General features: G+C 51.8%; 7 protein-coding genes across 7 annotated transcripts; 4 read left to right on the plus strand and 3 right to left on the minus strand.

Moving 5' to 3' along the window:
* Nucleotides 1–636: 636 nt before the first annotated feature.
* Nucleotides 637–1,508, minus strand: BO87DRAFT_57449 (uncharacterized protein). Its single transcript, XM_025629395.1, has 2 exons — nucleotides 935–1,508; nucleotides 637–881 (listed from the first exon to the last, which is right to left on the minus strand). The coding sequence occupies exons 1-2, from the start codon at nucleotides 1,450–1,452 to the stop codon at nucleotides 668–670; spliced, it is 732 nt and encodes a 243-aa protein (XP_025479829.1). The 5' UTR covers nucleotides 1,453–1,508; the 3' UTR covers nucleotides 637–667.
* A 509-nt stretch (nucleotides 1,509–2,017) lies between these two features.
* Nucleotides 2,018–3,310, plus strand: BO87DRAFT_459196 (prenyl transferase). Its single transcript, XM_025628938.1, has 3 exons — nucleotides 2,018–2,405; nucleotides 2,452–2,804; nucleotides 2,873–3,310. The coding sequence occupies exons 1-3, from the start codon at nucleotides 2,079–2,081 to the stop codon at nucleotides 3,198–3,200; spliced, it is 1,008 nt and encodes a 335-aa protein (XP_025479830.1). The 5' UTR covers nucleotides 2,018–2,078; the 3' UTR covers nucleotides 3,201–3,310.
* Nucleotides 3,311–3,782: 472 nt separating this feature from the next.
* Nucleotides 3,783–5,691, plus strand: BO87DRAFT_436298 (cytochrome P450; the record flags this gene model as incomplete). The annotated part of the gene is made up of 6 exons (XM_025627804.1): nucleotides 3,783–4,311; nucleotides 4,373–4,555; nucleotides 4,605–4,936; nucleotides 4,996–5,419; nucleotides 5,473–5,639; nucleotides 5,671–5,691. The coding sequence occupies exons 1-6, from the start codon at nucleotides 3,918–3,920 to the stop codon at nucleotides 5,689–5,691; spliced, it is 1,521 nt and encodes a 506-aa protein (XP_025479831.1). The 5' UTR covers nucleotides 3,783–3,917.
* A 580-nt stretch (nucleotides 5,692–6,271) lies between these two features.
* On the plus strand, nucleotides 6,272–8,431 carry abd1 (mRNA (guanine-N7)-methyltransferase). Its single transcript, XM_025623366.1, has 3 exons — nucleotides 6,272–8,065; nucleotides 8,118–8,284; nucleotides 8,334–8,431. The coding sequence occupies exons 1-3, from the start codon at nucleotides 6,678–6,680 to the stop codon at nucleotides 8,366–8,368; spliced, it is 1,590 nt and encodes a 529-aa protein (XP_025479832.1). The 5' UTR covers nucleotides 6,272–6,677; the 3' UTR covers nucleotides 8,369–8,431.
* A 189-nt stretch (nucleotides 8,432–8,620) lies between these two features.
* BO87DRAFT_436323 (SUMO ligase MMS21) lies at nucleotides 8,621–10,809 on the plus strand. The gene is made up of 2 exons (XM_025627805.1): nucleotides 8,621–9,500; nucleotides 9,561–10,809. The coding sequence occupies exons 1-2, from the start codon at nucleotides 8,773–8,775 to the stop codon at nucleotides 10,459–10,461; spliced, it is 1,629 nt and encodes a 542-aa protein (XP_025479833.1). The 5' UTR covers nucleotides 8,621–8,772; the 3' UTR covers nucleotides 10,462–10,809.
* Nucleotides 10,705–12,254, minus strand: BO87DRAFT_376718 (putative mitochondrial dicarboxylate carrier protein). Its single transcript, XM_025623367.1, has 3 exons — nucleotides 12,110–12,254; nucleotides 10,890–11,818; nucleotides 10,705–10,825 (listed from the first exon to the last, which is right to left on the minus strand). The coding sequence occupies exons 2-3, from the start codon at nucleotides 11,786–11,788 to the stop codon at nucleotides 10,777–10,779; spliced, it is 948 nt and encodes a 315-aa protein (XP_025479834.1). The 5' UTR covers nucleotides 11,789–11,818; nucleotides 12,110–12,254; the 3' UTR covers nucleotides 10,705–10,776.
* Nucleotides 12,255–15,795: 3,541 nt separating this feature from the next.
* Nucleotides 15,796–18,125, minus strand: acuF (phosphoenolpyruvate carboxykinase PCK1). The gene is made up of 4 exons (XM_025623368.1): nucleotides 18,047–18,125; nucleotides 17,823–17,898; nucleotides 17,574–17,774; nucleotides 15,796–17,247 (listed from the first exon to the last, which is right to left on the minus strand). The coding sequence occupies exons 1-4, from the start codon at nucleotides 18,094–18,096 to the stop codon at nucleotides 15,904–15,906; spliced, it is 1,671 nt and encodes a 556-aa protein (XP_025479835.1). The 5' UTR covers nucleotides 18,097–18,125; the 3' UTR covers nucleotides 15,796–15,903.
* Between the last annotated feature and the right edge of the window lie 1,084 nt (nucleotides 18,126–19,209).

Consider the following 19,209-nt stretch of genomic DNA (forward strand, 5'->3'; position numbering starts at 1 on the left):
CGAATCACGCCAGATACAAAGCCTAATTGAAGATAAGTCCTGCGTATGGTATATATATCGTGTTTATTTGGTTGACTGGAATTATATCGAGCCTGAGGCAGATGGATTTCAAACCGTACGGCAAGCCGAGTGTTTGCTATTTTCAGTGCTGGAGCGAATGGCCCTCAAGTGACATCCAACACCGGCATTGTGGCATAACTGCGTAGTCAAGCTACTTCGGGCTTATGCAAGCCAGCCCCGTGGTACATGCGCTTGACCAGTAGTTGCTGTGTCACAAGCGTGGCTGTTCATCATGTCATCGTCAACTTGCAATCAAAAGTGGCAAAACAGTAGTATGCTTTACCTCTATTTCTACCCGAGGACAGCAATATATGTGAATACAGTATATCCACTGCGGTATTCTATCGTTGGGTGATGGTATTTGTCGGCCAAAACATATTTACTATTGCATGACAAGCAGAGACTCCGTTCCCATGAGAGCACCACAAAGAGTGGTACAACACCGTGAACTTTCTCCGCCATTCCGTCAGGATAAATTGCTGTTGTGTTACACACTCATCTATCTCCATGCCGTTCCTGGCTATCAACTTATCCCGGTGATATAGAATCTTCCCGCAGCTCATACTTGTCTGATGCATATACAACGCACAATAGCTCAGGTAAGTATCTACCTCTCCTTGTGCTTGATTCCACACTGGGATCTTCCTTCTTGTCGCTTGACAGAATAGAATAACGCTCCATACAGAATTTCAAACAGAAAGAACATGACCACGGACCATAACACAAGCGGGCAGTTCAACCAAGAAAAAGCCTCCCACCAGCGAATATATCGAACAAGAGCAAAGCCAATGGCTGATGTTGATCCAAAAAACCTGGAGATCCTAGTGATTACTTAGCACAGCAAACAGCCTAAACAGATCAAACCAACGCTTACCATAGCGTCCATGACGCCCCTCGTGTGTTTCCCCGACTCAACAATTGAAACACATTCCCTATGCTGATAAAGAGCTGGCATGCAATTGCCCCCCACGTATAGGCTTGTGCGGGACCAACATGGGCAGTAAGAGCCATGTGACCGCTCAGACAACAAATTGTCGTCGCTGCGAAGACGAGGGGCATATGGTCCCTCACCATTACAGAGTGGTGCCACTCATTTGGGGCATTCTTGATGCCCGCGTAAATAACCCCAAGATCGAGAGAAATGCCCATGAGAAAGGCAACCCGCTCGACAAACCCTTTGGCAGGATACATTGTGCAGAATATGATTTCCCAGGCAAAATTGATGCAAAGGCCCCCGATGGTCATGCAGTATGTTTGGTCCTTGAACGATATGTGAATCATCTCCACATAGTGAGCAACCCAGCCAACAGCCATTCCGATGACGAAAATATCGGCGAGCCATTTTAGCTCGTTATATTCTGGTGGAGCAGTAGAATGGTCGAACCCATCCATTGAAGCGATACGAAGACACGATTCAATGCTTGTAGCGATTTTGTTGCCGTCAGGATCTGGGTCATTTGCGTTTTACGTGACATGAGCGTGCTTATATAGTGAGATGACTCGCGGTCACCCAGTGCTACGGCGCCCTGGTACTGTTTCGCTGACGATATGCCATGAAGGTCTGTCATTACCTATGAGTGGACTGATGTCCGCACCAGGTAGGACCATCAGGAGTCTCGGTAATCATGTGTCACCGGTGTGCCAGTCTCAAGCCGTTCAAAGACCTGCAAGTCAGCCAGGGGGAGTGCACCAGGTTTCAAAGGCTGTATCTCCTGTCGTGCCGCTAGAGGCATGTCGCCATACCCAACTGTCAGCTTCTCTCAAGAGCGAGAGTCAGGCAACAACCATTCTGGCCGGCTCGACCGCACTGAAAAGGAGATGGTGTAACTTGTGCGAAGCAACAGCTTACCCAGAGGGGACCCTGAGCCCTTGACGATGAGTGTACGGCTGAAGAATCCTATCCATAGCATACATATATAGACAGGACAGCGTCCCTTTGCGAGCTCATCGGGGTACCGCGCTGTCATCCGTTAACTTTCTCATCCTTGCACTTCGTCCCACTCAGGAAGGACCGAATCATGGCGGCACTTCCGGACGTTGCCTCCATTCCCATCCCTCTGGTGGCAACCCTAGGCATTGCCCCTCTAATTCTCTATCTCGTCCTTGATAGAATTGGTCCCTTGTGGCCAAATTCCAAAGCTTTCCTGATTGGCAAGAAGAAACCAGAGACCGTGACATCGTTCGAGTGCCCATATGCCTACATCCGTCAGATATATGGGAAGTATCACTGGGAGCCATTCGTACAGAAGCTGTCTCCGAGGCTTAAGGATGAGGATTCGGCCAAATATAAGATGGTTCTGGAGATAATGGATGCAATCCACCTGTGTCTCATGCTAGTTGACGATGTACGTATACCTTGAATCTATATAAATACAGTCTAACATCAAGCAGATAACTGACAATAGCGACTATCGAAAAGGCAAGCCAGCAGCCCACCGGATATATGGCCCTTCGGAGACAGCAAATCGCGCTTACTACCGAGTCACCCAGATTCTCAACAAGACCGTGCAAAAGTTCCCCAAGCTGGCCAAGTTCCTGCTACAGAATCTGGAAGAAATTCTCGAAGGCCAAGACCTGTCACTAATCTGGCGACGGGATGGACTGGGTAGCCTTTCGACTGTTCCTGAGGAGCGAGTTGCAGCCTATCGCAAGATGGCGTCATTGAAAACTGGGGCGTTATTCCGGCTGCTGGGGGAATTGGTGATGGAGGACCAATCGATGGACGGGACGATGACTACTCTTGCGTATGCCTCATTTAATTCCTTACAAATCTACCATGTCTAGCAGGAGCCGAAAGCTGACCCTGAGATAGGTGGTGCTCTCAGCTGCAGAATGACTGCAAGAATGTCTACTCATCCGAATATGCCAAGGCCAAAGGGGCGCTTGCCGAAGACCTGCGAAATCGAGAGCTCTCGTTTCCAATTATTCTCGCGCTGGAAGCTCCCGAAGGGCATTGGGTCGCCAGTGCTTTGGAGACCAGCTCACCGCGCAATATTCGCAAGGCGCTTGCTGTGATTCAGAGCGAGAGAGTGCGCAATGCTTGTTTCAAGGAGCTCAAGTCGGCGAGTGCTTCAGTCCAGGACTGGTTGGCTATCTGGGGACGGAACGAGAAAATGAATTTGAAGAGCCAGCAGACGTAGCTTTTTCTTCTTTTGAAGTATACAGTTTCACTTCTCGTATGAGGGTCGAAGGATCATTCCCCTTAGGACACGTTCTGGGTTTAATTTGTGCCATACATACACGGTAGATCAAAACAGCATATATCAACATTTATACGTTGAGTTCGGTTCATTCATTGAGCTATGGACTGGTGGTGTCGATGTTCCCACCAGCTTTGAAACTTACATTGACCCTGGAGAACCGTACAGCCTGCTTCGGACGGAGTAAGGCCATAGATATAGTCCGAGCAGGTTGTAGTAACACCAAGCAAGCCACAGAGGGGTACTGCATGAACCATGTTACAATTCGGACCACCATCAGCTGGGAGTATCCTACTCACCAACATCACTGCCCGATATTAGGGTGGTGCTGGCGCTGCGCTCACCCTAGCCATAATTCCTCCTACCCAGCCATTTTCGCGACAGTGTGATTCGTGTTCGTTGTCTATGTACAAGCTCTTTGGAGTGGTACATGCTGGCATGCTTAGTATATTGTGTCTATGTTTACTGTCCTAAAACTAACAAACAGAGCCTATGCATGAATTGTCAGACCTGCCATGGTCTCTCCATACCTAATTCGCAGTCAAACAACCGGGGTATCTCACCTCCCCTATACTATACTCATCCCTCATACACGCCCCTACACTACAGTTCATCACTCAAGTCCCAATCCCACCTCAGCCTCCCAAAACCAACACAATGACTCCACCCCTCCTCCCAACAGCCCTCATCTCCGCCATCCTCGGCATCACCGCCCATCTAACCTACTTCATCCACGCCGACCTAGAAAAACACGTCGTCTTCCTCGCAAACTGTCTCATCTTCTGGCCGTTCCTCAGCTTACTATCCCTCTTCATCCTCGGATATAAAGAGATATCCCAATGGATCGGACTAGCGATACTAACATTTTACTCCTCGCTGTTATCTTCTATAACGGTCTATCGATACTTCTTCCACGCGCTGGGCGGGTTCCCAGGTCCGAAGCTAGCAAGGGTCACAGCGTTGTGGGATTTCAGAAATACAGTGGTGGATGCGAAATGGTACCTTAAAGTGAAGGAGTTGCATGGGGTGAATGGGGATGTTGTTCGGATTAGTATTCTTCACTACCTTAGTTTCTTGTGTGGAGTTTGTACGGTGCCTGATTGAACAAATAGAACCTAGGGAAATCTCGATCAACGATCCATCTGCGATAAAAGACATCTACGGCGTAGGTACGACATGCGTCAAGGGACCGTTCTACGATCTACATTACCCGCATCGATCATTGCAAATGGCGAGGGATAAGGCGTTTCATTCGAAGAGGAGGAGGTTATGGGATCGGGGGTTTACGTCGAAGGGTATGTCTCACACTCCTCTGCGTATCGAGTAGCTGAGTGATATGACTAGCACTCGCCGGCTACGAACCCTATCTCCTAGAGCACTGCAAAGATATAGTCCAGGTTATTGAATCCCGATCATCGCAAGCACAGGAGACCACAGCGCTAATTGATGGGTTTGCATGGGACTCGATGGGGATATTTGCGTTTGGAAAATCGTTCAACATGCTGCATGGGGAGCCGCCGAAGATGTTGCAGATGATGAGGAAGATGGGACGCGGAGCAAGTGCTTTGCTCAGCTCGATTTGGCTGGTTATATTTATGCGGGGGATGGTGGGTATGAGGCGGTTTACGGATATATGGTTGGAGTGGTGTGCGCAGTGTGTCGAGGAGAGGAGTAGGGTGTGTTTGCAAATACTGTCTAGTATCAGTTGTGGATGGTTTAGGCTGATGTGGTTCAGGTCGACACAGATCGTCGGGATCTCTTCAGCTATCTGATCGAGGAGTCAAGCTCCAAGGGAGACCGGTCTATAGGTGGCGTTGATGGGGATCTTGTTCGCGATTCAGAACTCGCTATTACGGCTGGCAGCGACACGGCTGCCAGTACCCTCAATGCTTTGTTCTATCTCCTGGCACGACATCCGGAGAAGCTGCGCCGGCTGCAGGAGGAGATAGACTCTGCTGTGCCAGCTGGGGAGGAGCTGTCTCATGCGGCGTTGGTGAAGAAGCCGTACCTGGAGGGGTGTATCAATGAGAGTCTGCGTCTGTGTCCAGCTGTGTTGAGCGGATTGCAGCGCGAGACAGGGCCGGAAGGGCTTCGAACGGCGGGAGTGTATATACCTCCAGGGATGATAGTGTCTGTGCCGACGTATACGATTCAACGAGGTATAGTATTAACCTTATTTGTGAAGACAAGAGCTGACATCCTTTACGTCTAGACCCGCGCAACTTCCCTCGTCCAGACGAGTTCATCCCAGAAAGATGGTCCAGCCAGCCAGAGCTAGTCATCCACAAAGAAGCTCTCAACGCATTTTCAAGCGGCACCTACTCCTGCGCAGGAAAGGCATTCGCGATGATGGAGATGCGACTACTCGTTTCCACGATCGTAAGACACTTCGACATTGAGTTTCCCCCAGGGGAAGGACAAGAACCGCTAGATAGACTGGGAGGAACAGGTCCATTAGACTGTTTCACAACACATATTCCAGAGTATCATCTACTCTTTACAAAGAGATAGATAGATAGATAGATAAACCCCAATACAGAACTGTGTTACTCCACACTGAATAGTAGGATATCATGTAGTAATAATGATGGTAGGCATCTACCGTTACTGTTTCACTCTATTCACAGGCCGCATCCGGCCAGGCAGGAAACACGGTTCAAGGCAGGGGTTTCAACCAAGGAAACTCAACTTAAAGCAGCTTGGATTCCGTTCTGACTTCAACTTGCTTTATCCCTGCTACTAAGTCTACTACCCCTTTCATGGGGGGTGTCTTATTATCTATCCCTTTTACTTCCGTCTCACTTTGATCATGGCCTCCGAAGAGGAACAGCGCACAGGCCAACGGCCCAGCATCAGCATGTACGATCCCGCCCGAGACCGCTGGGGGGAGCAGCCTGTAGTTGCTGCTGAACCAGCGCCAGCTTCTGCTTCCATCGAAGCGACACCATCGCAGCCAGAGGAAGTCAGACCGGTGAGTTAGTCATTCCCTTTTTAGATTCAGTCCGAGAGTTCTCTGCAGTGGAGAGAATAAGTGGAGTCCTGCAGTCTCTCATCCACTGCGAACTAAAGTGGCGCTTACGCTCGGCGGAGGCGGTGATTACTTATTCTTCCCGCAAATAAAAGACTCCGAAAAGAAAATGCTCCTGCGCGTCTGATTGTCTCGCGACATTCTTTTTTCAGTGTTCCATCTTTTTATCTTACCATTGCAGGATATCTGACGCTGATTGTGGATGTTCATTGGGCTTTTTCATATAGGTTCATGATCCTACTGTGACTTCTACGAGCGAATCTCTTCCTCTTCCTCCCCAAACTACCACTACCGATCCTTCTCAACAACCGGAGCAACAGCAGCAGCAGCAGCATTCTATCCCGACACCTCCATCCTCCAAACCACGTCGCAAACACAAGATAAACAAAATGGGTGACTACTCTCGCTCTGACTCTGCCGATGTCTACGCCGAGCAGAGCTCTCCTGCGGCCGATAGCCACAAGCGCAAGCTCGAGGACGAGACATCGGAGCAGCAGCCACCCGCCGACCAAGCGAACGACCGTCCCATCTCAAAGCGTAAGCGACTCGAAGAGCGACACCAGAAGCTCCGGAAACGCGGGCAGGCACCTCCCTCGGCTTACTCGCGTCGCGATGGCGACGAGACAGCAGCACGCGCACCACCACAGCCCCGATCTCCCTCACCGCCCCTTCCTCCGCGGTCTCCGTCGCCGGAAGTCCAGGCGCGTCAGCGGAAACGACCCGGTGGCGGAGCGCGGCGAGGTCTCGTGGACCCGCAGACGCTGCGGCGGCGACAGGAGGAGCGGGAGCGCGCGCTGGAAGAAGATGCGATGCGCAACTCGCAGAGCCGGGGCGTGACGGATATCGTGAGACAGCATTACAATGCGGTTCCGCAGCGGGGTCGGGAATGGCGCAAGACGGAGAGTAAGATTAAGGGGCTACGCAGTTTCAACAATTGGGTGAAGAGTACGTTGATTCAAAAGTTCTCGCCGGATGAGGAGTTTGTGGCGCGGGCGATTGGGACAAAGGATTGGGCGGATGGCACTGGGCCGCCGCCGATGGAGGAGAAACGCTTGCTGGTGATTGATTTGGGATGTGGTAAGGGAGGAGACCTGGGCAAGTGGCAGCTTGCGCCGCAGCCTGTGGATCTGTACGTGGGATTGGATCCGGCGGAGGTGTCGATTATACAGGCGCGCGAGCGGTATGCGGGGATGCGTTCGGGCAGGGGCCCTCGTGGTGGTGGACGGAGGGGAGGACCGCCGTTGTTTCATGGCGAGTTCCGGTCGAAGGATTGCTTTGGGGAGTGGTTGGGAGATATTGATATTGTTCAGCAGGTCGGAGTGGATCCGAATGTTGGACCGGGAGGGTCGATGATGGCGTCGCGATGGGGTGGAGGTGGGTTTGATGTGGTGGCGTCTATGTTTGCCATTCATTATGCGTTTGAGAGTGAAGAGAAGGCCCGACAGATGCTGCGGAATGTCGCGGGGTGTTTGAAGAAGGGTGGCCGGTTTATCGGCGTGTGTCCCAACTCGGACATTATCAGTGCCCGTGTGGCCGAGTTCAATGCCAAGCGCAAGGACCGCGAAGCGGCGAAGCAGGATGCTGAGCCGGAAGATGGTGAGGTGGAGGAGGAGGCCAAGGCAGAATGGGGGAACTCGATCTATCGGGTGAAATTCCCTGGAGATACGCCGGAGGATGGCATCTTCAGGCCGCCGTTCGGATGGAAGTACAGCTACTTTATGGAGGAAGCGGTGGGCGAGATCCCGGAGTATGTGGTGCCGTGGGAGGCGTTCCGAGCGTGAGTCCATCCCATAGACCACGAACTGTGGATCACGATACTAATGAAGCAGGTTGACGGAGGAATACAATCTGGAGCTGCAGTACCGCAAGCCGTTCATGGAGGTGTGGCGGGATGAGAAGGACGATCCGGAGCTGGGGCCGTTGAGCGAGCGGATGGGCGTGAGAGATCGCACGACGGGCGAGTTGACGATGACGCCGGAGGAGCAGGAGGCAGTCAGTGAGTATTCCTTTACTGCAGCAGGAGAGAGTGTACGCTAACAGGACAGGTTTCTACCATGCGTTTTGCTTCTACAAGGTGTGATGGATACATAGTATTAGAATGAGGGTAAATAGATGTAATGGACATGAAATTGTATTTACTTCAATCCAACTATCATCTAACTACGGAGAACTCCATACTCCATCCTATAAATAAACATGTAGTCGCAATGATATCGATAAGATAAAGAAACCCTCTTAAGACCATACTTCCCAAAACAGTCTAGCGCCACGCATCGCATCGCGTCGCGTCTTTCAACTTATCTTTATCCATCAGCCAATCTTTAGCCTCAAAGAAACATACAACAAAGAAACCTACACCATATACCATATACCATATACCCCCTTACTTCAGATTTTTACTCTCATCCTTCCCTATACCCACCATCCACATACATACTCACCACACCGCAGCGCAACCAAAGTCACTGACGAAAAGAAACCAAAATGCCCAAACGCTCCCGCCCACCACCCACCCCACGAGCAAGAGAGAGAGAATCAACCCCCCCTCTCCCCCCCTACGAACCCCCAACCAGCACCCTGACGACCCTATCGCACCAACCCACCACCGCACCCGCCCTCTCCGCCCTCCTCGCAACACACACCTCCTCCACCCTAAGAACACATCTCCAGCACGCGCAGGAGAAACTCACCGATGCGGCGGGGGAGATCAACGAGCGGTTAACGGATGCGAAGGAACGGAGTAAGAAGGCCAAAGAACGGAGGAGAAATCTACGCTCTCATACCTTCGGATATAATAATGGAGAGGGGGAGGAGGATGGAAGTGAGGAAGAGGAGGAGGAGGGTGGGATTGAAGAGTTTGAAGAAAGAGTGAACGCGACGACGAAGATCCTGGAGGAGACGATTCGAGGGGTTATTGATAAGGAGGTTAGGGGGGAGGAAGTTGGACGGGTTATTGCGGGGTTGGAGGGGGGGGTTGTTGAGCGGATGAGGGTTCGGGGGGTAAGGAGGAGTCAGAGGGGGGTGCAGTTGAGGAGGAGGAGGGGGAGGGGTGATGAGGAGGATGGTAGTGAGGAGGAGGGAGAAGAGGGTGGAGAAGAGGAGGGTGTGGATGTAGATGAGGATGAAGAGGGTGCGGTGCCGTTCCTGGCGCAGTTCGAGGATGAATTGAGAGGAAAGATGGAGGAGTATAATGGGTTGAGTTTGACGAGACGGTACATCCCCCATCTCCATACTACCATATCTTGCAAGGTTACTAACACAGATTCTGGCAGCTACACAACCAACAACTCCTACATCGGCTTCTACAAAATCATCCACGAAGCGAAACACATCGGCGACGAGATCCCTCCTCCACCTCACCCATCAACATGGTTCTCTCATCTCGAAGATCCCCATTCAAAACCTCCATCCCACCATCCATCTACCACATCCACCACTACCACCAACACCACCAATTCCAGAAAACCCACTCGCTCCCGCCCCCAACCATCTCCCTCTGCCTCGGAAGATAATGATGACGACGACGAAATCGCCATCCAAACCGAACGCATCTCCCTAAAATGTCCCCTCACCCTCCTCCCCTTCCGCGACCCCGTCAGCAGCACGAAATGCCCACACAGTTTCGAGCGCGAGGCGATATTCACCATGATCGGCGGGAGTAATCAGATGGTGCCTGATCCGCGGGGATCATCTGGATCATCTGGATCTGGGGGAGGTGGTGGTGGGAGAGCGAGGAAGCGCGTGCGCAGTGTCAAGTGCCCGGTGTGTGAGGTGCAGTTGACGGAGTTTGATCTGCGGAGTGATCCTGTGTTGGTGAGACGGGTGAAGAGGGCGGAGATGGCGGAGTTGAGGGAGAGGGAGAGGGAGATGTTGGGGGAGAGTCAGGATCATGATGGTGATGGTGATCAGGGTGAGGGGGGTGGGGGGAAGAGGAAGAGGAGTGGGAGGAGGGGGAGTGCGGTTGAGGTTGATGATGGGGATGATGATGATAACAGTGGTGATGATGATGATGGGGAGGAGAGGATTAGAGTTAAGAGGGAGAGAGGGATGTCTGTTGCTGCTGCTGCTGCTAGGATTAAGCAGGAGAGGGCGGGGTCGATGGTCGGTGTTGAGGAAGTTGATTTGGATGGAGAGGAAGAAGGGGAAGAATATGATTCTATGTATGATGAGTGATTTATTTACATACGATTGATCTGCCATCAGAGTAGACTTTTATTGCCTATCTCTAATTAAATCACTAGTAGCTGCAAAACACGGGTATAATAAATACAAACAGCCATTGAAACAACAACCATCCATCGAAACACCATCCTCCATCCACAATCATTAAGGCATTTCGATCTTCTCCTGCATCTGTTCCAGACAGTGCAACCAGATCCGCACCTGTGCAATAATCATCATCAAGAGACAGAAACCGCGACACGTTGTAATCAAGTCAAGTCAAGTCAAGTTGTCGACAAGCGAAGCATCGTACTGAATCACTGCACCCTACTTGGTAATCAAGTTCAGATAATCGGCCACGATAAGCGTCACCATCCTGTGGGTCTGGGGTTAGCCAACGGCACTACTAGGTCACTAACAGCAAAGGTGGAGACACTAACGCATGAGGAGCGATCCGCACATAGTACGTTCCGAAACCGCGGTAGAACCGCAACCAGCCCTCCTCCTGGACGACCTTGCGCGCACAATCCAAGACACCCTTGTAGGGGAGCTGACCGGTCTTGGGGTCCTTCTGCTGCTTCTGCAGACGAGTCTTGACAAAGTCGAAAGGTAGGGAGAGGAAACTGGCGAAGAATCCGGCAATAGCGGACGCGGCAAAGGTCTGGTTCTGAGTGGACAGGCTAGTATGCTTCTTCAGCTGGGCCTTGGACTCGGCAAAGAAGGTCAACTGGCCGACGTTGAGTGCCATGGCACGGATAACGGTGGGGAAAGCACCAGCCCACAGAGCCGGGACACCTTCGTGCTTGGAGATGCGGAAGAGCGCGTCCATGACGGAGCGATAGTTGGCCCGCGCCTCGGGAGGCTTGAGACCGTCGGACTGCATCCGCACCAGCGCCAGATCGGCCGGGTTGCCAATCATGGCGGCAATACCTCCGGCAGCGAGACCGGCTCCGGCACGTTCGGCGAAGGTGACGCTGCGGTTGGCGGCTTCGGCACGCTTGTTGAGAGTCTTGCTGAAGGTGTCGAAGAAGCCCAGACGGGCGGTAGTGTAGACGGCCTGGCGTAGCAGTCCAGCGGACAGACCGGTGTACAGATCGAGGGCCTTGCCTGAGGCAATGATGTCGCGGGCCACGCCAAAGGCAGACGGGCGAGGACCGGTGCGCACACCTTCACCAGCGAGCTGCAAACGGACTTTGATCATGTCGATGGGCTGGATCACGACCGTGGCGGTCATCCCAGCGAGGCCACCGTTCACGAAGGGAAGAGCAGCGCGGGTGTAAGGGTGATGGAGGAAATCCATGGCCGGCTGGGGCTCTTTGGCCGCGGTGGGGGAGGCCATGTTGACGAGGAAGCAGGATTCACACCAGATCTAGAGAGGTGAACGAGGGTTAATGCGGAGACTTTTGAGGAGAGTGAGGGCGGATGAGACGCGCCGAACGAAGGATTTAAGAGGAGGAAGACAGATGAACGAAGGATGAAACGCGAATCAACAGATAACACGATATGCGGTGTTGGGGGGGGGGGCAGCAGGGAGAAAAGACCATCTAGCCATAAGGATACGAAGTGCCTGGCGGAGCAAAGAAAAGACAGATTTTCTTTGCCAGGCACTCAGCATGACCGACCGTGACGTGAAAAGGGCGGGAGGGGAGATTCAACGTACCGTGGAAGCACAGCTGGGCAATGAGGGGAACCCGGTCGAAGTCACGAAAAGGCCCGACGAGAATGAGTAGGAAAGTGGTGAACCGGTTTTTGAGGAGGAGTAGAACAAGTTGGAACAGTCAGATGATGGGAAAGGAAGAAGTGAGGGGGCGAGAGTGTGTGTGTGCAGTGAATGGATTAATTTGTTGCGAAGGTTGTACAACTGGAAGCAAGCAAGCAAGCAAGTATCTTGGGTGGGTTGATTCTGAGATACTTATAATAACTTTGATGCATGAGTCAAGGTAGCATTGACGGGGATTCGATGATGTATTTGTATACCATTGATTCATTCTATCCGAGAAGCCGACCAGCAATTACTTGACTGACACTTCGAATAATCTTCTCCAGACTGGGCAACTGTTTCCATCCCCACTTTGTTAGCCGATGCCAAACTTAAGGCCCGAGCGATCGATGAGGATTTAGTATATGATTCAGAGTAGTTGCTGCACGATGCCGCCAGCTGGAAAATGCGGGGTTGCCACGTCTGATGAGATTCCATTCATATGATTTGTGTCTATGATGAAGTTGTTGTTCTTGTCTCTACTGATAGATAACTGTCTCTCTCTCTTCTCCTAACAGTACGATTTATTTCCAAACATGCCGTGTATTGCAAATATTCAACAAAAAAAAGAAATAGATACAAAACAGCAAGCTAATACCAAAACGTCATGGCGGGGAATAATCATCCATCATACGTACATAAAGTAATTACCGTAATCTCCCCACACCTACACTAAACCTAATCGGGACTAACCACGAGAACGGTCCGGTTTGCGCTGCTTCTTGCCGCCTTCCCGAGGTTATCTCCTATCTCCTCTTTCCCCAGTTTGCGGAAGTGGGTTAGTAATGTCGGTGGTAATAATGCATCCTGAATAATAATATTATTATTTTTTCCCCCCAAAGCTTGGTCTTCGTCGATCAGTCTAAGGTAGGTACTGTCTGTCACTTCGGAGATATCTGGTCGTATAACATATTCTTTTTTTCAACTTCACCAAAAACTAGGATATTCATTAGCTACCGTTCAGAATACTAGTAGAGAAACAGCAATAGAAACTTGGTATCACTCACAACATCGTTTACAACAACAATAATGCACCCCCGGAATAATCATATTCAGATCTCCTACTATATGCTGGATTATCTCCTTTCTCCCGATTCCTCCGACTTTCGGATCTTCCCCTGTGCTGCCTGCCACTGTCAGCCGGAGAAGATCTCCTCCGTCCTCACTTCAGTGACAATGTGATGACTACACAACTATGATCGAATCGCAGGGTCCCAGTCAAGTAGCCGGCAAGGTGGATGACTCGGTTGGAAGGGTTTGTTGGCTGTATGCCGGAGCACTGATCTCCTAGCTCATTGCCTCCAGGGTCAACAAGTTGTTGGGAATCTACATCTACTTGCAACAACAGACCCATCAAACCTAGCTAGTTAGTAGTAATACACGTCGTATCGGAATTACAATTCCAAAAAGGGTCCTCCCTATCCCCAACTATCCCAATAAAACACAGCTTTCTCCATACTGCATATTCGATAGTGGATGAACTGGGGCGACGGATACCTTCGCGGCAACCACTCCCCCCTGGCGGCAGCACATCTCGGGATCCCGGAGCGGGTGAGGCGGGTATCGGTAGTCGCGCGCGGTGAGCTTCACTTCTATCCCTCGGGTACTCTCCCGGGACAGGACCCAGCAAGGAGTAATCATCAGCCTGCTGACTGGCTGGTTACCCTGTCAGGAGGTCCAGGCCCCCAGGCGGATTAGCTACTGGGGCTTAGACTACGATCCTGTCTGTGGGGACTACCTGCCACAAGCGAGCTGCAAAGAAAACAGCCGATTCTCGCTGGAATGCCCGTCTCATATCGGAGTATTGTCCTCTGCAGGCCATCATCTCTTCATCTGGCGGCCTATATTGCTCCTTGTATCCGGCGGAATAGCCGACTCGGTTTATCTTCTGCTGTGTGTGCCCACGCGGCCGAAATTGAATGACCGGCCTCGTTCTTGCTGATGATCTGGTCGTAAAGTTGGAATTTCTGCGCGTTCGTTCGCCCAATGCCTGCCCCGCGTGCCCTGCCCCCATCATTGCGGCGGTCATGGCTGGCCGTCGCATGTCGTAGCTCTCCACATGATACTTGCTAACGCTATCTGGAGCTCCAGCTGCGCTAGGTGTCGCCCGATGCACGCACGCGTGCCTTGCGAAGTTGCGAGAATGGCGCGTACGCCGCCGAGCTAACGCCGAGATTGATGTGTCTTTGACTCTGCTTTGGGCAGCCATCGTTCCGGGGGGTACGTGTTTGGCGAGGGCAATCCAGCAGGCTGTGGATACTATAAATGCCTTTACCGACGCTGCACCCGGCTGGGATCTGATTATGTCGTCTTCCTCGACCCGACGGTACGGGCATCTACCGAAACAGGAGACCGAACAGCAACGGCGGGCCTTGGTCAACCGACTGAAGACGCATATGGACATACTCGCCGCGTCTGCCATCATGCTCTTGACCAGGCGATGGTAACGCGAGATATCGTACACCGTACATTGGGACTTCTGGCTGCAGAGCAGATTACAAACCTGCCGCATACAATATCGATGATTACACCGAACGCAAAGTAGCTGCACCAGTCTGACACAATCATTGGCGTCCCCACGAGCTGCCATTCGCATCTGTCTGCTCGAGATAGAGGGCGTCGCGAAACCTATGAACCTGCGGCAGACGCTTCGGTTCGAACCCCCGCATGGCAGCGCTTGGGAAACCAGGTCCGATGATGTTACTCGACTTGGCATGTCCATTTGAGTCCGACAAGGTAAAGAGATTCTTCGTCCCCAGTTGTATCACTCCGTAGTGGACTTCCTTTTGCAAGTCTTTTCCTGAGACGTAGATATCTATTCCTGTCAGTAATATCTTAATGGTATGACTAACAACCAACCTTTCGGTCCACTTTCCGAGTTAAAGATGCTGGATTACTACCATGAAGGAGGTAGGGCACCCAGGTGTCGAGGTAAATCTTTCAATGTAGTTGTCCCAGTAGTCCTATGAATATATATCGTAAAGAGGTAAGGGCATTAAGTTGTTGACGTTCTGATGTTTGCATTACCCCCTTGTTTGAGTCGAGGACCAGAGTGAACACATAGTTTTGATTGCACGGCACGTAGCATATAATCAATTTAAGAAAAGCAACTTAAGTCCAGGCCAGTCATTTCAAAGTCTCTCCTCGGAGATTAAAGTACGTTGGTTGATGCAAGCCTACAGAGCTCATTCGCGTCAGCGTGCAGCTTGCAACTAAGTTTGCATGTAGAATCAACGTGGAAGGAGGTTGGCTGAAAAACGCCTTTATGTGAAACTTGTTAGACTTGTTGGCTATGAGCAGTTGCACATGGCATACGGATGGAGAGCAGCGTTGCAGAGAAGAAGGAACAAGTCGGAGACGCTAAACGGCGATCACATGTGGAGTCAGAGATCGACCACTGTTCATCCCCGTGACTCGCTGTGGATTCATGGCTTGCTACGGTGATTCTCTTACGGTTCATTTTACGTGATAGATGTGATTGAAGGTATATTTTGAATTCAATTTCTAATTGTTACCGCGACTTCTAAAGAAGCCAAAACCCAAAAGGAAATGCCAATGGTATTTTCCCCGCCGGCCGGGGTAGGCCACACACATGGTAGTGGAAGATTCAAATGACCCATGATTGGAAACGCAGCACGCCATGCAAGATATCAAAAGCAGATAAAAGGAAATGGAAAAACAGAATGGGAAACAATTTACTGAGGCACCGGACCGGCCGCAATGACCTCGGGCGTCGCTTGGTCAGCGTACTTGCCGAAGTTGTCGTTGAACAGCTTGGCAAGCTTGTTGACCTCGTCGGAGAAGTTCGTCGAGGCGGTCCAGCTGTTCTTGGGGTTGAGGAGCTCGGAAGGAACACCGGGGCAGGTCTTGGGAACGTGCAGGTTGAACACATCGTAGGTCTCGTACTCAACCTGGTTGAGGGAGCCGTTGTGGATGGCGTCCAGGATGGCACGGGTGTACTTGAGAGGGCAACGCTTACCACCGGTGGTAGCGCCAGCACCAACCCAACCGGTGTTGAGCAGCCAGGCGTTAGCCTTGTGCTGCGAGATCTTGTCCGCCAGCATGCGAGCGTAGCGCATAGGGTGCAGGGCCAGGAAGGGCTGGGCGAAGCAGGAGGAGAAGGTAGCCTGGGGCTCGGTGACACCGTCCTCAGTACCAGCCATCTTGGAGGTGTAACCCGAGATGAAGTGGAACATGGTCTGCTCGGTGGTGAGCTTGGAGATCGGGGGAAGGACACCACGGGCGTCGCAGGTGAGGAGGATGATGTTCGAGGGGTGCTTGTCGGACAAGCAGGGGATTTTGGCGTTCTCAATGTACTCAATGGGGTAGGCACAGCGGGTGTTCTCAGTAAGGGTAGAGTCGTCGTAGTTGACAACACGGGAGATGGGGTCGAAGACAACGTTCTCGAGGACGGATCCGAAGCGGATGGCGTTGAAAATATCGGGCTCCTTCTCGGCGGAGAGGCCAATGCACTTGGCGTAGCAGCCACCCTCGATGTTGAAGACACCACGGTCGGTCCAGCAGTGCTCGTCGTCACCGATCAGGGCACGGTTGGGGTCGGCAGACAGAGTGGTCTTGCCAGTACCCGAGAGACCGAAGAAGACGGTCACGTCGCCATCCTTGCCCTCGTTGGCCGAAGAGTGGAGGGTCAGGACGTTGTGCTTGACGGGCATCTCGTAGAAGAGGACGGTGAAGACACCCTTCTTCATCTCACCAGCGTACTCGGTACCCAGGATGACCATCTCCTTCTCGGCGAAGTTGATGGCAACGGAGGTGGCGGAGGTCATACCCTCAGTGAAGCGGTTGGCGGGGAAAGAACCAGCGTTGTAGATAACGTAGTCGGGGTGGAAGTGCTTCAGCTCCTCCTGGGAGGGGCGGATAAGCATGTTGCGCATGAAGAGAGCATGGTAGGCACGGGCGCAGACGACACGGACGCTGATGCGGTATCTCTCGTCCCAGCCGGCGAAACCATCGATAACGTAGATGCGGTTACGGGTGTTGAGATAGTCGACAGCACGCTCACGGTTGATGCGCCAGACCTGCAAATCGGGATGCCGTTAGTAACAGTCCGGATCATGGATGACGTCATCTGGAGAACCCCGACCAGGCGCAACCTGGTGAAACAAGCATTCTCAGGAACACAACCGGACAAAACCCAAACTTTTGTGTCGCACAGCAGTCGCAAGATCAAAAATGCCTCAAAAAGTCTATAATGAGGCATTTATTTCCTCCCGTTGTGCTGCCAGAAAAGCTTGGGTCCATGCCAGCTGCGGGTCCATGCAAGGGATGATCCTCATGCGCGATAAATTGCACTTGCAGGAGAACCAAGGGGAAAAAAAAAAAAAAAACAACGGAAAGCACGTACATCAGGAGTCATGGGCTTGTTGACAGGTCCCCACCAGACATCGTTCTCGGAGGTCTCCTCCTTGACGATACGCTTGTCAGAGGGAGAGCGACCAGTCTTAGCACCAGAGTAGGCAGTCAGGGCACCGCTGGAGGTGATAGCGGTACCAGTCTCGTAGACCAGAGCATCTTCGTAGAGAGCAGGGACAGCAGGGTTGGCAATCTATCCTGGTTAGCAAGGGTCAAGAAACATTGCCATAGGTGAGCTTACAATAGCAACGCGGTCATAGTCAATGTGGGCGTGTTCATGAAGCTCTTCCTCGAGCTCAGTGTGACCCTTGCCCGGCCTGGAAGGTCATGTTAGCATCGATCTATACCAGGCAAGGTCATGGCATGATATGCGACGCATTGCGCGAGTGGTTGAGGGTAACCCCGAGCAATGCGACAACATATCAAGAAAGGCACGGGTAGATAGAAGGAGAGGACAAGACATACTGAACACCACCAGGGTGCAGAGCAGTGCGATTCACCGAAGCAGCAACCATATTTCTTAGTGAGGTAGAATGATAGTTATTATTTCTTTGTTTTGCGAGTTGCTGTTGGAAGAAATCTGAAGCAAGAGGACCAGGTTCGGCGGGGGAAACGGGGGGTATATGAATGTTTGTCGCAGGACTCATGATGGGAGATCCAAGACGCCTGAATGTGTGGAATCGCAGCTGGAAATGTTTACTCCACCGTTCCACGGAAGATGTCGGGGCCGCAGACCGCGTCTCGACGGCGATGGTTATCGTGAAGAGTGGAAAAGGAAGACAAATGCCTCGAATCGAAGCCCGAAAAGTTCCGAACCCCAGATGTGGGCACGAGGTGGTCCCGGAAGGGATGACGGATGCACCAACTAGAGTTGAGCAAATAACACAAGCTTCGGAAACAGGATCAGAGATTTGAGGCGGTATCACGGATAGCGCGTCAGGAAATGATGAATTAATGTCTCATCAACGGCACTAGTGGGAGTTGGTACGCAGGTTTGGAGTGGTTTGGAGTACAGGGATAGACGCTTAAGCTGCTAGTGATGCAGAGTGGGAATTCGTGGCCCCGGCGCTACGGGAACGAGGTATTTATTATTATGTGATGGTCTTGGAGCCTGCCGCGCGCAGCCACCACCGGATCATCGAGTGAATGGATGCTGCAAAAGAGTTCATTCAATTACAATTTACTCAGTTCCAAAGACAAAAGGACCGTCTACTCTTTCTAGCTGGCCGAACAAATAACAATGGACGTAGGGAAACGGGTAGATGGAACGAGTTGGAGTGGTGACGTTGAATGAGCTCAATGCAAGAAGACGGAGTCTAGAGGCGATAACTAAAAAACTCCCATAGCTAGACTAGGGAAATTGCGGGGGGGGGGGAAGCAGTTTTCTTCTCTTTTTTTCTTTTTTTTTTCTTTTTCGGCTAGGAGGGCTGGACTATACCCGACCAGGCGACTCGTGTGTAATGCATTGCCAGGACTGGCTGAGAACTGACCCATAATGGAGACAGAGTTAGGACTGCATTCAAGTCTGGGCCCGACCAGAAAAGCAGAAGCAGCGACTGCGAATGGAATCTTTCCGAGTGACGAAATGCCGGGGGAGAATCTCGGGTTCCCCTCGTCCGCACTTTCCC

This window comes from Aspergillus neoniger, assembly GCF_003184625.1.
Source record: "Aspergillus neoniger CBS 115656 unplaced genomic scaffold BO87scaffold_16, whole genome shotgun sequence".
Classification (NCBI taxonomy): Eukaryota; Fungi; Ascomycota; class Eurotiomycetes; order Eurotiales; family Aspergillaceae; genus Aspergillus; species Aspergillus neoniger.

Excerpts from the sequence above, each read along its gene's own strand:
- BO87DRAFT_57449 (XM_025629395.1), bottom strand. The coding sequence starts at position 1,452 with ATGGATGGGTTCGACCATTCTACTGCTCCACCAGAATATAACGAGCTA. Across the intron at positions 882-934 it reads GGGGCGTCATGGACGCTATG|GATCTCCAGGTTTTTTGGAT; the intron begins GTAAGCGTTGGT and ends AGTAATCACTAG.
- BO87DRAFT_459196 (XM_025628938.1), top strand. The coding sequence starts at position 2,079 with ATGGCGGCACTTCCGGACGTTGCCTCCATTCCCATCCCTCTGGTGGCA. Across the intron at positions 2,406-2,451 it reads GTCTCATGCTAGTTGACGAT|ATAACTGACAATAGCGACTA; the intron begins GTACGTATACCT and ends AACATCAAGCAG. Across the intron at positions 2,805-2,872 it reads GGGACGATGACTACTCTTGC|GTGGTGCTCTCAGCTGCAGA; the intron begins GTATGCCTCATT and ends ACCCTGAGATAG.
- abd1 (XM_025623366.1), top strand. The coding sequence starts at position 6,678 with ATGGGTGACTACTCTCGCTCTGACTCTGCCGATGTCTACGCCGAGCAG. Across the intron at positions 8,066-8,117 it reads CCGTGGGAGGCGTTCCGAGC|GTTGACGGAGGAATACAATC; the intron begins GTGAGTCCATCC and ends CTAATGAAGCAG. Across the intron at positions 8,285-8,333 it reads GGAGGAGCAGGAGGCAGTCA|GTTTCTACCATGCGTTTTGC; the intron begins GTGAGTATTCCT and ends CTAACAGGACAG.
- BO87DRAFT_436323 (XM_025627805.1), top strand. The coding sequence starts at position 8,773 with ATGCCCAAACGCTCCCGCCCACCACCCACCCCACGAGCAAGAGAGAGA. Across the intron at positions 9,501-9,560 it reads GGGTTGAGTTTGACGAGACG|CTACACAACCAACAACTCCT; the intron begins GTACATCCCCCA and ends AGATTCTGGCAG.
- BO87DRAFT_376718 (XM_025623367.1), bottom strand. The coding sequence starts at position 11,788 with ATGGCCTCCCCCACCGCGGCCAAAGAGCCCCAGCCGGCCATGGATTTC. Across the intron at positions 10,826-10,889 it reads GTGCGGATCGCTCCTCATGC|GATGGTGACGCTTATCGTGG; the intron begins GTTAGTGTCTCC and ends CCAGACCCACAG.
- acuF (XM_025623368.1), bottom strand. The coding sequence starts at position 18,096 with ATGGTTGCTGCTTCGGTGAATCGCACTGCTCTGCACCCTGGTGGTGTT. Across the intron at positions 17,775-17,822 it reads ACTATGACCGCGTTGCTATT|ATTGCCAACCCTGCTGTCCC; the intron begins GTAAGCTCACCT and ends TAACCAGGATAG. Across the intron at positions 17,248-17,573 it reads ACAAGCCCATGACTCCTGAT|GTCTGGCGCATCAACCGTGA; the intron begins GTACGTGCTTTC and ends CCCGATTTGCAG.